Source organism: Mastomys coucha, chromosome X, assembly GCF_008632895.1.
Source record: "Mastomys coucha isolate ucsf_1 chromosome X, UCSF_Mcou_1, whole genome shotgun sequence".
Taxonomy (NCBI): Eukaryota; Metazoa; Chordata; class Mammalia; order Rodentia; family Muridae; genus Mastomys; species Mastomys coucha.
This window is the reverse complement of record NC_045030.1, coordinates 46,209,043-46,223,587: the sequence shown is the minus strand read 5'-3', so window position 1 is coordinate 46,223,587 and position 14,545 is coordinate 46,209,043. Positions and strand designations below refer to the sequence as shown.

At 38.4% G+C, this 14,545-nt stretch overlaps 1 protein-coding gene across 3 annotated transcripts in view; it reads right to left on the bottom strand.

Annotated features, from left to right (window-relative positions):
• Positions 1–14,545, bottom strand: part of Gria3 (glutamate ionotropic receptor AMPA type subunit 3) — a 269,423-nt gene that overhangs the window by 73,438 nt on the left and 181,440 nt on the right. For all 3 annotated transcript variants that reach the window (XR_004113737.1, XM_031354592.1, XM_031354721.1), the window contains exons 7-10: positions 12,901–13,068; positions 8,960–9,064; positions 8,010–8,117; positions 6,028–6,234 (exon numbers count right to left, since the gene is read on the bottom strand). Coding sequence is in view for 2 of the 3 variants with exons in the window: in XM_031354592.1 (XP_031210452.1) it covers positions 6,028–6,234; positions 8,010–8,117; positions 8,960–9,064; positions 12,901–13,068 (588 nt within the window). In the remaining variant the exon portion in view is untranslated. The remainder of the gene's footprint in view (positions 1–6,027; positions 6,235–8,009; positions 8,118–8,959; positions 9,065–12,900; positions 13,069–14,545) is intronic.

Genomic DNA, 14,545 nt, shown 5'->3' with positions numbered 1-14,545 from the left:
CACCCCCCCCCCTGAAATTCCTCCCTTGATATTTGTTCTTAATTCAAGTCAGCTGTAACTGGAGCCGAGCATGAAGGATTATGGCTAGGACTATGGAGCAGGTGAGCTTCTGACTCAATAATCAAGTGTCTCTCTTTTGGTGTCCTAAACCACTCCAGCAGCCTTTTGTCATCAAGCCTGTGCTGCTAACAGCAGCAGGAAAGTCACTTTTAGAACACTAGGTGGGTAAATGCTTGGTATGAGGGTGCTCCAGGTGACAGACAGAAACCAGCAAATGGTAAGAGCTCAGGGTGAGACTCTACTAGTGTTTTTAACTTGCATTTTGAGTACTTAAAGGATTTTAATCAAGCAGCTTAAGAATGGCTGTGTGGGCTCAGTAAACACACTAAATTAGGTTTGATTTTTTTTTTTCCACTTAACCAGTGGCAAACCCAAGCAACTGCGTTATTGAAGGGGATTTAGCTAGAGGGGATTTATAATCATTTTCATAGGTGGGCAGCCAAAGTTGTAAATATCATAAAACCTAAACTCCAACAGACTTTAATGCACAGGGACCATGAACTTAAGAAGCTGACACATTTTAAGCAGAGATGACATTTAGTTTAACTGTAATTTTACAAATTGTTTGAGATGGGAGGCTTGTTACATTTTAAAGTATTTTCATCTGATCACCTCATCTAAAATTTGTAACCCATTTGAAGATTGTTTGAGCAGGAGCTTGTCAGCCACTGTTATAGATGTATCATGCAGACCGTATGAGAAGCAGACGTGATCTGCTCCCTGCTCCGTGCATCAAGCCTAAAGCTCTAGTGGCCTTCAGCAGGCATTTCCTCCAGAAAATTTAATGTGTTAGAAAAAAGAGTGGAGCAGAAGGTGGACAATAGGAATACAATTGCTGTGTGTTGGGGAACAGGGATTAAACTGCTTTATTGGCTGTAGTCTATGAGATGTTTGTTGTCTGCCATTGTTAAGATCTGGAGAAAGGGACAGGGACTATTTAAATCAGGGCAACAACAAGCAGGGTCACAACAGGATCTCCCCATTTCTTTATCCAGAACAGATGTCCCAGTATGGGGTCTATTGATTTGGACTCCTTGTCCTTGGGGAGCTTAGGGATTTAAAGACCCACTGAAGTTAAACGGGCATCCTGGGGGCTGGATGAAGGCCCTGTGATGCTAAATTTGGTTGGGAATATTTCCCCACCCCTCTGCTCAGAATAGCAGACTTTCATGTATCATTAATGCTCTTCCCTGGAGTCTTATGTGTCCGTTCAGTAGAGGAGCACTTTTATCAAACTATCAGTCCTTTCTGCCAGAGCCCAGTGTAGTCACCTGGAGATTAGCAGTGAATGCATAGCATCCGATATGGGGTCCTTGCTTCTCCGCCTTTAACCAGGAGGACAGATTGACTCTCTGCCTTTGTTAATGGAAAATAAATCTGTCTTAGGATAGTGACAATCTTAGGTAATTTCTTACAGGCAACGAAATGTCATTGTAAGTAGTGTTTGCTGAGTTGCCATTTCTCCTGGGAGGGAGAGAAATAGTCTGGGACACCCAAGGACCATGACTTGGAATCTATATGCCAATCTCATTCCTTCATTCCTGAGCTTTCTGCTATTGTCCAAGTCAGAAGAACCAATCTGGATATCATTCCTGGCCTTTCCAAAAGCAATCCCTTGTCATCTTTATTCTCAATTCTAGGTGCTAAGCACATAAAGAATGTGGCAATGTGGCAGTGGCCCACTGGGAGGTGTCCTCTTCCTAACTGGGGCTCCAATTTCCTCCTAGCTCATTTCTTGCCTTTTTTTTTTTTTTTTTAAATAAACGTTGTTAGGTCATATATCTTCTCTGAGGACAGAACCTTCCAGCTATTTACATTGCATTTTTAAATATTTCAAGAGATAACTAGAGATTAGTATTGCATTGCCCTAGAGGGTACATAGAAATGTAATGAGTATCTTAGATGGAATCGCTCATAATCCAGCTAGAATGCAAGCCGTTTACCCTGAAGCCATGAAGAAATGACATATCTGACTGCTGTAATATCAAGATTCCCATAAGTTGAGAAGCTTAGAGAGCTGAGCCAGTGTAAACCAGTGGACAGAGTACTAGACCACACATACTGGTATTCGAGTTGCCAAACTGATTTTTGTGCTGTTGTCAAAATTTGCCACCACCCCTCCTCCCTGTGAAATTGCTGTCACTCTTGTGCTCCAGCAGGCTTCAATTTTTTGGTTTTCTCAATGGGTGATGCTAATGTTTGGGCCCTGGTGGGTCTCCTAGTCATCTGTGAAAATGAATTAGATATTTGGCTAAAGAATATTTAAGAATCCTGATAGCCACAAAATGTTCTTTGAAAATGCCCTCTTAAAACACTTACTATCTGGGAGCAGTAAAAACTGGTCGTGTGTGAGCCATTTGAGCTGGAATGATTACTATGTGGCAGTGTTACAGAAATCCAGCTCAAAATCAAAATTGCTAAAAGCAGGTGGACAGTTTCGAGACCACAATGTTCTGCAGGGCTTACGTAATGGGGAACATTGTATGCTGCTGACGTTTGTTTCAAAAATAACCTTCTTAGAGATACAAGGTGCCCCAACATCAACTTTGATTTGAATTTCTCTAGAGGAAAAAAAAAGGAAGCTTCTGAAAAGAGACTAATTGACTTCTTTATTCTTTACCAAACTTAATTCTTTTTGACTTTTTCTTGAGACTTCATTGCAGATATAGAAATGTCTTTGGCAAAGCTTTCTCCAGCTCTGCCTTCCTTTATTGTTTTCCTGCTCTGATCCATACTATGTACAAAAGGCATAGGAGGCAGTACTGGAAAGATGAAGCCGTGCCTATCTGTGTAGTTTTCTTGCTAAATGCAAGTCATAATTTTTCTGCTCTTCATCTTTTTTTCCATTAAGCACTCTGGGAAACCATCAGTTTTTTTTCCTTTCTCTTTCTGAAGCATCTTGCAAACCACAAGAGGTCAGGACTGTCAGAAATGCAAGCCTGTGTTTTCACCCCCCCCCCCACCATTTCTATTATGTACAGAGATGTTGAAAAGTTGCTAATGCTAAAAGATTAAAACTTCTCCATGAAGATGAGGGCACATTTAGCTTATGTTATCCTCCTCTTTGATAGGAAGCCCTTCCTCCTAGCATGACAAGAAAGTCTAGTTTTTCTATTCCTAGGTTTTAGAGGAAAGTGTAGTTTGACAGTCTACTTCAGTGGATTGGCTTGCTGTCAGCTGTCCAGAATCACTTTGTATTATTCAGCTTAGAAAACATCAGAGACTTCTTCTAGGTCAGGAGAGGGGAGAGGATGTGCCTTTAAGAGCCTTCCCCGGCAGAAAGGAAAGCTCTTCCCATAGCAGCAGGAGAATGAGAGAAAGGTCACTTCAGAAATCTCACCTTTTCAAAATTGAGGAGATGAAGTCTGGATTACTAAACAAGGCGCTCTGTATTTCTCAAATTCCCTCACTTACAAACAGATGAAGCAGAGAGAGAAAGGGATGTATAGAGATTAAATCATGCAGCAGAGAGGACATCCCAGAGGAGAAACCAAAACACCATGAGAGTGCTACACTTCCTCTGAACAATGTCAAGAAATCTCTTATTCTACATCACCATGCCTGACATCTTGCTCAATGCTAGGAGGGTACTGATCTATTTCCAGAGTATGCAAGGTTTCTTTGGAGACGCTACAGGGCTCTGACCATTCTGTTTTGATGGGTTGGTGAACTGATGGACTAGATCAGATAGCTGTAGCAGTATTAATTTATATCTCAATTTCTTGCCATGCTACTAAAACTTTGATAACGTCACTCAAGAATGGCAAAGGCACCAAAAGCCTTTTATAATAAATTTCAGATATTATTCCAGGTGGAATGGGCCCCAAACAACTTTTTCTATGGGATAGTATGATGAACTTATGAAAAGCACATGAACCTCATAGATCCAAGGCACTGTGTTGTTGTGATGGTCAGAATGTTTGCACTTCTCTTTATATGTTCAAATTGTAATCTGTAAAGTAATGTTATTAGGAAATGGGGTATTTAGGAAGTGGTTACTTTATGAAGCAGAACTCTCATAAATAGGATATTTATATGAGAAGCTTCAGAGACTAATTGCCCCTTCCCTAATGTGAGGATGCAACAAGTAGGTACAATTTGTGATCTAGAAAGCTCATCATTACTAGACAATTAAATCTTTGATCATGAACTTCTCAACCTCCAGAACAGTGAGAAATCAATATCTGTTGTTTGTAAACCACTAGCCTAATATACTTTCTTATAGCAGCCTGAACAACTAACACAGGCCCTGCAGGATGTTTGGTCTTTGGAATGTAACTTCCATTCTTAGCTTAAATAGTCTCACACATACAATGAGGCTACTAATGGAACTTCTTCAAGGGCATGTTGTGAAGATTAAGGTACAGAATGCCTGTAAAGTACTTAGCACAGTAGGTAGCAGCCAGTGAGCAGTCTATAAGTGCTAGCTAATAATAACAAAAATATTGCTTTATTTTTCCCACCATGAGCTAACTTTAATGAATCTTTGTCAACCATTATTGTATCCAGGTATTGATTCATTAGGGAAAAGAGTGAATTTTCCCTATGTAATGTACTAAAGTGCTGGGAGAGCTATAGGTAAGACAATATGTTTTGAGTGTTGGAGGGGTAAGGGACAAGAAAGAGAAAATGTTGTCACCTGGAAAGTGAGAGGCTAGTGCTATGACAAAATGGTTGAGAGCACCTTAGGCTCTCAAATCAACTGAGTTGTCTGTCCCTCTGTGGAAGTGGAAAACCTATTTTTCATCTCTCAGTTCACTTGTGTCTCATTGGCAACTCAGTCCTGCCCCAGTTCCCAGGGCCAGCCTTGACCTAAGACAGGTGGTGATTGGCTCCAGCCCCACAGATGGAGGTGGGGGGTTCAAGTTACTGTGCTGTTTGTCTGGCAGGAGGACAGTGTCCCAGTTTTGATACCTGGGGCCCAGCCTCATTTTAAGCCTTAGTTCCCATTCTGTGTCCTCATTTTTAGAAATAAGCTCCTTCTTTTATGCTGGTTTCCAAAGGCCTATTCTAAAAAACATATTGAGTGACTCCAGTAATCTCTTATGGTTGAGTGGCACCCTATTTGTGCTGGCTACCACTAGAGTTATTTTCTTGATCCTCCATCCAATAGATACAGGGGTATTTGCTTCATACTTCCAATTCATTTATCTTCTCAGTATCTGTTGTCTAGTAGAATGAAATATCTTCTGATATTTAGATCTGAACTTTGGTTATTAGTGATTGGTTTATGAAATGGGTAGTTCTGGTGACCAATTGTACCTATCCTCATATACTTCATTGCTCTGCCTAAGATCCCATCTGCCCTGAGAACAAAACCATTTAAAATGGTTTTTAAATGTCACACCAAGGAGCTGTGACAATGCCATTATAGTTTTCTTCAAGTTTTATCCTGTTTTTTTTTTTTTAAAGTGGGGAATTGCAATAATATAGATCTGATTTGCTAGTATAAAACTAGAGGTAGAGATACAGCTAAATGATAGACAGATGGTAAAAATCTTAATGCTAATAAGATGGTAATAATGTCTATGGTTGGGACAAAGAGTGCATTTAGATTTGAAAGACTTAGTAGAATTCATACTGCAGACTGGTTCATTAGACACAGGGGACCAATGAGGAAAGATGGAGATGCTGCTAAGGAACTTCATGGGTAGGTGGTTCTGGTACCTGATTCAATGAAATAGAAGGAATAAGGAATAGACTCTCAATAGAGGGCAGACTGTGCTTAATGTGGCCAAATATATTCCCTCAATTTCATTTTCCTTTTTGTAAAATAACCTTGTTGCTCAAAGGATGCTACTGATAGTCTCCCTTTCCTGACCTCAGCAGCATAAGGAATGACTTGTCTTTACAGACTCATGAAAGCTCTGAAATCTGATAAATCTTAAGACTGAACACTAGATCCCCTCATTTTCTTGTTAACTGAAAAGCATAGAAATAGGTAACAGTGGAATTGAAAATACTTACTCCATAGACAAGTTCCCCAACCATGCCATTCCATATTTTAGTCTCTGGATCCCTTGCGCCATATTTCCCATCACCGACAATGGACAATTTGTATTTGATCCTTACGTGCTTGGCTATTTCATAGGCTAAATCGACACAATAGCCTTCATAGCGCTCATTTCCTTCCAGTTGCTCATGATTCTTTTTATACATTACATATGGTGATTCCTTAGAGACCAGAAAAGAGAGTAAAAGATTACTCTTATTCATTCTTTTCCCAAGATGCAGTAAATGTAATAGGAAGACACTTTCCTCTCTGTTTCTATTGAGGCTCGGTGTATGGAAATGATTTTTTTCTTTTTTGAAAATTTGACTTAATGAGGAAGGGAGCCTCAATCAACTATTCATGGGGCCATGTATTCCTTGGAGCCCCTAACTGATGATTTAATGAAGTAGAGAAACATTTAAGTATTTTTTTTCCCCAGAATTTGAAAGCAGAACTAGTTTTCACCAGTAAAGTCTTTTGATGTAGTCGAATTGGAAAGTACTATCTCCTTTGGTACATAAAGAGGATTTGCCTTTGATTTCTCAGGATGTATTAGGTAGGGGCTCCAGTCAGCTCAGGCAGGCAATAGGGAAACACTGCAGTCCTTGTGAAGCTGGGGAATTTGGCTGGCTCTTTTTACCATCTGAGGTCTATATACACTTCTTAGGGTAAAGTGAAGAAGAGAAATTGATACATGCTGTTTAAATGCCATACTTGTTTTTACCTGAGGTACATACTTCATTAAAGAAGACAGCTTTTGGAAAACCATTTGGAAATGATACGACCCCATCACACATCTATAGCGTATTGTGTTGTGAAATACTTCTATATAGCTAATTGTGCCTTGAAATGGTCCTAAGGCATAGGTAAGAGCTTATTATTATTTACTTCTATTTTACAAATTGCAGAAATAAAAACCTGAGGATTAGAAAAACTGTGACTTGCACAGTTATACAAAGGAATGTTAGATCCAATATTATAATGTTAACTGATTTTCTTTTTTCACGTGACAACCCTACACAATGAAGAATTAGACTTTATATCCTAGTGAAGCACCATTCTTTTAGGGGAGAAGAGGACAATGATATGTAAAATTGTTCCTCATTCATTCATTCATTCATTCATTCATGCATTCATTCATCCATCCATTCTCTTTCCTCTGTGTTCTGTCTTTCCTTTCTAAGTATATTGCAAATGAGACCATACCATGTTATTTGTGTAAAGGTCAAAGGGACAACTCGCCCGGGTCAGTTCTCTCCTTCACCTATGTAAGGTTCTGAGCATCAAACTCAGATTGTTAGGCTTGGTGGCAAGCATCTTTTACCACTGAGCTATTCCCTCCATCCATATTTCCTTTTCTTCCTTTTGATTTTCTTGTAGAATCTTCACACATACTTCATTCTAGATGATTATCTACCTCTTCCTTTTCCATCCACACTTACCCTAAACCCTCTGGATGATTTTGTCCACAATATTTTTCCTTTTATGTTGATATCACATGTGATCAATGTTCTCCACCCCATTAATCCCCCCATTAATATCTTTTTTGCTCTTATGGGCCTGCTATCGAGTTTCTTGGTCTTTACTCATACTTACTCCTATATTTAACAACTGGAAATTAGCATCTGAATAATGAGAGAGAGAGCATGTAGTATTTGTTTTTCTGAGACTTGGTTATACTACTTAGAATAATATTTTCAAGTTCTGAAAAACTTTCCTGGAAATTATATAGTTTAATATTTTTAAGGATGAATAAAATGCCATTGTATATAATGGCATTTTGTTCATTGCGGAGAGGTGCTTGAGGGTCCCTGAGCAGCTGTTGTGTTAGAACTTCTGCATGCTTAAACTCAAGGCTGGCTGAATAATATTCTTAGAACTGTTCAGGATACTTAGAACTGAATGCTACTTTTAGAATGCTGTTCCGAAAGCCTTCCTACTGTATGTGCACACTTACCAGAATGGTAGTCACTACGATGGTCCTGTTCTCTGAGGAGGAGCTGTCATTGCTGATTTGTTGATCTGAGAAGGGCACAAACCTTTCATACTCGTTCCAGTAACCAGCCTAGGAAGAACAGACATTTGACCTGGATGCCCATTTCCCTCTCACGAAATACAAAGTGGACTTTAGGAAGCTTGAAATTTACAAGGATTGATACCCTGTTCCTATCTATGTTTTCACTGTCCCCAGGACAAAATACGCAAAGAGGTGTGCTTGCTATTCTTTTATCTTGAGGATTCCTTCCCTCCCTTCACCTTTACTGACAATTCTGCAAAATACCTGAGCCTGCTGTGTAATGACCACTTTTTCTATTATTAAACCTCTACAGCAGAAAAATGTTTGGAATTGCAGAAAGCTGATATATTGGAGTCAAAAGCCAGTTAGTAGCTAGTAGATATGGTGCAAGAGAGTTTATATTCTAAAGGCTTATCATACGGCTACAAAATCTCTCTTATGTGTGACTCAATTGTGAGTGAGATAGAAGCTAACTGGCCACATACAATTCAGTTGTGAAGAAAGATATTTGGTCCCAAGTACTTTGTGTGGTGGGTTGGCAGTGACCTACTTTCATTCTTGTTTGTTAAAACTCATATGTGCCTAGGAAGATTTTGTTTAATAGAATGCTCTAAAGTTTGTGATTCTTCCCCTTTGTTTAGAAAATTTTTTAGTAACTTGTGAGTCTATTACTTTTATAGGAATTAGAGCATCATTCTCTTTAATAACACATGGTTGGATCATTCTGATTACAAAGCTCTATGTATCTTATCTCTCTGTTCCTCAGTGGATGGAAAGACAGAAACAGCAAGTGGGCCTTTCTTTGTATATTTCCCACATATCTTCTTGTGAGGACATGCTCTCTCACCTTTGGAGAGGCATTTTTCTTATTATCTGTTTTGGTTACTTACTTTTCGAGAGCCTGAGACTTTCATTTCATACACATCAATGGTATAATTTGTCCTACGTCCGTAAGTGTCAAATTGGATGTTTCCAGTCATGCCTTGGACTTGCACCTGGTAAAAAGGCAAGAGGTAAAACGTTAAACTAGCCTTACAGTGTTGACTCTAGGTCTCTAGGATGAAATCTTTGAGGCTTTTCATTTCAGGGCATTAAATTCTATGTAGCAGATCAAGTCTTCACAGAGCTTTATTTTCTTAACAATGTGTTCTTGGTATGCTTTTAAGTTATGAAACTTTAGGTGGGCATCAGAAGTGGTTACCTGTATAATGTAGTGAGCTGTCTTTAACCCGTGTTTCAAAGACTTGAACATTTCTAATAGTCCCTTCTTAGGAATGTACTTTAGGCTGAAATAGGTTAATGTATTATTCTGCATTATGAGTTTCTTGTGGGGCTGCATTGTGTCTAATCTTCATATTTCCAATATTGGAAAGTAATCTGGTTTCCACAGCGTGACTCAGTAGTCTTAACCTATGAAATGGGAAATCCCAGAAGTACCTATTTCTCAGAACTATTCAGATGATTCAGTAAGCTCCAAGTAATGCCTGGCATGTAGGAAGTATCACAGTACAGTCTAACTATGTTAACATTAGAAAGTATTTATTATCCAGTATATATGATATGAATATATGTAAATGCAGGTATGTATGTACTGCAGTGTATATGGGGATCAGAGGACAATTTTCAGGAGTTGATGCATTCCTTCCCCTGTGGGATCTTGGGATTGCCCTCAGGTCATCAGGCTTATGCCTAAAGTACCTTAACCCAGGAAGTCGTCTTTCCATCTCCAATCTGAATTAATTACCAAGCAAAGCGACTGTAGCTATTTTTTGAGAGTTGCACATTTATGTACTTCTACTGTGAGAGAAGCAAGCTTTCCTTCCCCCTTATTTAAACTGTATGCCAAGGTACAGACAGGTAGCAGAGATCATGGGTGCCATGGAGAAATAGTTCAAAGACTGATAAAAATTTGTGGACCTCAAAGAATTCAGGAACGTGGATTGCTCCACAACAGAGACAGAAGTGCTAGAGTTCCATTCCTGTTTTGGGATGCTGAATTCAGAGTCTACATACGCCACAAGGGTTCCTGGTCATAAGAAAACAAAAGGCCATATCTACTGACAGATTTTCTCATCTGCCCTACAGTTTAGACATATCGAATAAAGACTGGATGTTTCACTTCCTAAGTAAGAGTTAGAGACTTTAAAGAAAAATAATCTGTTTTTTTTGTTTTGTTTTGTTTTAGGATAAGATGAGAAAAACATCTCTCCCTTCATTTATAGGAAGCAACATGCTGGCAAATAAATCAGGGGCAGTAATGGCGTTATACTGCCAAGGGGAAAATTTATATCAAGGCTTTGGGAATAGTTTTTAAAAGATGTAGATTTCTTTTAAAATAAAAGTAGAAGACCATAAAACTGCTTTGATATGACAATTTCATCTGACCAGTAAATGTAAGCACTAAGCTTGCAGAGCATGTGAGATGACAGTTCTAGGTAAAGAAGTGGGAACTTTATTGATGCGTTATTCAGTAGGATGAAACTGATGCATGTTGTGATGTCTGATAGAGCTGAGACAATTGCATAGAAATCCATTGCTGCACATACTCAGGTCTTCAAGTCTCATTAAGAATTACACGTTTCAAAAGACCTAGGTTATCTGAACTTAATTTATGAACTAGGCAGTCAACAGGTGTCCTAGGGATGCCAGTCCTCATGATGCAAAGTCTTTATTTAGTGGTAGGAATCGAGCTGGACCACCACTCTAAGTGAAGTCTAGTTTTAGGGATATAGACTGTATTGAATGTCAGTGACACCTTCCCACTACTTCATCTAGAATCTCTCTTTAATCTAAACAGCCTTAATATTATTTTAATAATCTATATCCTCTGGATTGGGAGCATCTCAAGGTAAGAGATATTCATTTTCTGTTTTCAACACTAACGTAATTCAAATATGAGCTCTCCTTAGCTTGTCTCATATTTGCATACTAATCATGGAGCCTAGTATATACTCATAGGGGCTTACTAAGTGCAGAATGGACGGCATGGCTATATATTCATTTAAACAGGCCTCACCTCATACATGCTTCAATCTAAAATCAATGGTTTGGTTTCTAGATTTCTTCAGAGGAAGAAAAGGATTTATTGAGAAACAATGATGTCATCAGGAAGGGTCCCTGTACATCATACAATCTCATTTTTAATGAACGTATGTAAAAAGAGATTTTTTAAAAAATGTCATAAAACCAGGCTTATTTTCAGTCATTTTAAATAACACCATTCTGAGGGACCATTTTTGAAAGGCCATTGCTCTCTAGAACAGAAACAAGTTGAAGGATCCCTTGTGGTCAGGTGACTGGCCATTTAGGCCTGGGAAGGAAGGTGATTTATGTGGCCTGTCCTTTGAATTTATCAGTGAGTTAAACATCCAGAACTTTTTTCTTTGTGACAGGATGGCTGGTCCAATTAATTTATAGCCAAGTTGGTTACTTAGTTTCTATTGTGGTGGCCACATTTCTATTTGGGGGAAGTGGTGGTTTATGTTATGAATGGCCAATCAATTAGAAATGCTGGCTCCTGCCCATGAGGTTTTGTTGATGAAAACTCATTTTGATTCACTCTGAGGCAGTTTTATATTTCACTCATCATTACGTTCCACCTGACAATACAAATCTTGTAACTGCTAGGAAGGTGGAATTTAATTAGCTGCTCTTCAAAATCATGCACCGCTGCCTCCATAAAACTACACTCGGGGCATCTGTTAAGGAATTGACACAATGACATAAAAGTCTACACAGTTTGAGAATGGCTCATATCTCTTTCTTGGAGAGAGACACAGGGGCTACTAACCTCTTTGGATGGAATGCATCCAACTTGGCAAATTAAGGCAGCAGTAAGAAAGCCAAATACACAAAATGGTGTACATTATGAGGCCATTCCTGATTCTTCATTGCTGAGTTGTGCACAGAATTATCTTAGGATGACCTATCTCTTTGTTCATTTTGATGTCCCAAACGTCAAGATAATTAGTTGGAAAGAAGAGATTCTTGTACTCTTGGAGGCTCATTTTAATGCATGCAGGGACATGTGGCAGGCATAAAGTTAAATATTCAGGAAAGAGCTTTGCTTGGGAAGTTGCAATGAATGGGTGATATTGCTCCTAGTGTAAATAATGGAATCTGTTCAAAGGACACTGTTTGAAGCCTTAAATGATTTCTTACCCAGTAAATACTAAAAACAAGTGACCTATTTGATCATCTATCCATTGATTCCTTGTACTTTTCTTTAGGCTTTTTCTTTGTGGCATGGGGCAAAGCCTGTTAAGTAGGCCTAGAAATACACCATGTCCCTGCATTCTACCATGCAGAATAGAATAAGTGTTCTGTTTGACAACAGAAATACTATCACACTGGCTCAGTTCCACAGTCCATTCAGGCTCCTAGTTTTTCTGATGAGCCCAATGATGCTGCTGCTGTCCTTTGTAATGCCTATGTTGAAGTTAGGATCATTTCATTAAAAAAAACAAAAACAAAAACAAAAATCCAAACAAACAAAAAACCAAATCTTCATAGCAAATGTCATATTTGTAGAAGATATGTTATTTTGAAACTACTTATTAATTCTATCTATAATTTTGGAAGAAACTAAGTTTCATTTACCATGTACAGTGCAGCATAGAAGGAAACATCTATTTGCCCCAAATTTACTTTTTTTTCCAAACTTCACAGCAGAACTTTCTACTGGTGGAATTCTAGATTTGGGTGACTATCCACACATATCTTTTCTGCATAGCCTGAGATGCTGTTTCTTAGTACATCCGCCTTTGGGACTGAGGTCTCCCTTTTTGTGTCTTTCTAAGGCCCATCCTCCCCAACAAGCAATTGTCCTTACCATTTTCAGAGCTCTCTCAATATCAATTCCTTGACTCCAGGGCACAGCAGGATTTGCTAAGCAGTCTCCAGCACTGCCTCTGCGGGATACATCCACTCGCTGCCTCCTCAGGTACCGGAAGGCTTCTGCTATGACCAGTATTGCGTCATGTGTCAATGCAGATGTATACTAAAATAAAGCATGAAAAACAAGATAGCATGACAAATGACATCCTCCAAACTTGCCTTGTTCCTTGTGCTTTTTATTCACTTCCACCTTTTGCTCTACAAAGATAGCATCCTAATTATTTGAATTCAAAATTCTCTGTGGGCAAGCCTGACTTTGATGCATTCGACAATGATGCCTCTTACCTCATGTGTGCACGTGTTAGGGTTATTAAGATCAAATGGCTCAAGGGAATCTCTTTCTTGCTCTCAATACTGTTTCATATTGAGTGAGTGAGTATAAAAGCCTGGGTATTTTGCAAGGGCAGAAATGCTTGTGATGTTAAAGGATGGCGTGTATAGATTAGAGAGGAAATAGCCTATCCTAAAGCAAAGCTGAGTTATTGCTGTTTGTAATAGAAAATTCAGATCTGCTGTTTACTTAGGGGAAAATGGAAATAGCTAAGTTAGACAGCTTGAAATTAATTTGGAAGGAAACATTAATCATTTCTGTCTGGACCATGTTTGAAGCAAGCTAGGACCTCTGGCCAGCAATAAATCAGTTTTTGTTTCCCAGGGGGTAGCAAAAACCAAAGATGCTTTTCAAGTGTCGAAAATTACAATTGTTATTGAGTTTTAAATCTGATAACGTTGACAATTTGTAGGCAATGCTTCATGATGCTACCTCTTTCAGACAAGAACACTTTACTTTCTGTTCCTTGTATACAATGACATATTCTACTAGGGATGCTGCTAGTCACTTAACACAAGGGAGCTTGATTATCTGCAGTTGGAAATGGTGCATGCTTTTCTACTAAATGAATCAAGAAAGCATGATTAAAATAAGCTGGCCTCTATTTTGCAAGGGTGATGAATACTTATAGAATATGGAATTTTATTGACTTTTGAAAATGTAGCAAAATGTCCTAAGGGGAGTTCTCACTATATAAAAGTCTGTCCAAATACAATTGAGAGTGAATACATTGTTGTCTCTACAACTATCAATTTACTTTTCTCTTGTTACTTTTCTTTCAGAAGCAACTTATCAAATATGACTATAATGGGAGCATATTTTCTTTCATGAAGGAAAATCTTTGTGTTTGCCCATCCTAGCACTACCTAAAGCCAACAGAGTGGTGATTTTCCTCCCAACCAACTGCATACATTGTCACTAGTCTTAATGTAATTCTTCTAAAGCTATATTAAAAGAACTATTTAAATTTGTACTTTATTCAGTTTCTGTACCCATGCATGAGATTGCCCAGTCAATCTAAAATAAATCATAAAAGACATATTTATGAAATATAGATTAAACAGCATCTAGATGATTTTTCCAACTCTATATATTCTATATCAAGTATTAAAGTAGGATCTTTGATTGATTCAATAAAAGGTTCAATACTTTCTTAAACTGTTCTTAGGGTTTTACTTATAACACTAAGCATTTTTTATAGTAAATACTAGCATGTTGTATACACACACTCATTATTGATGGGTGCCTG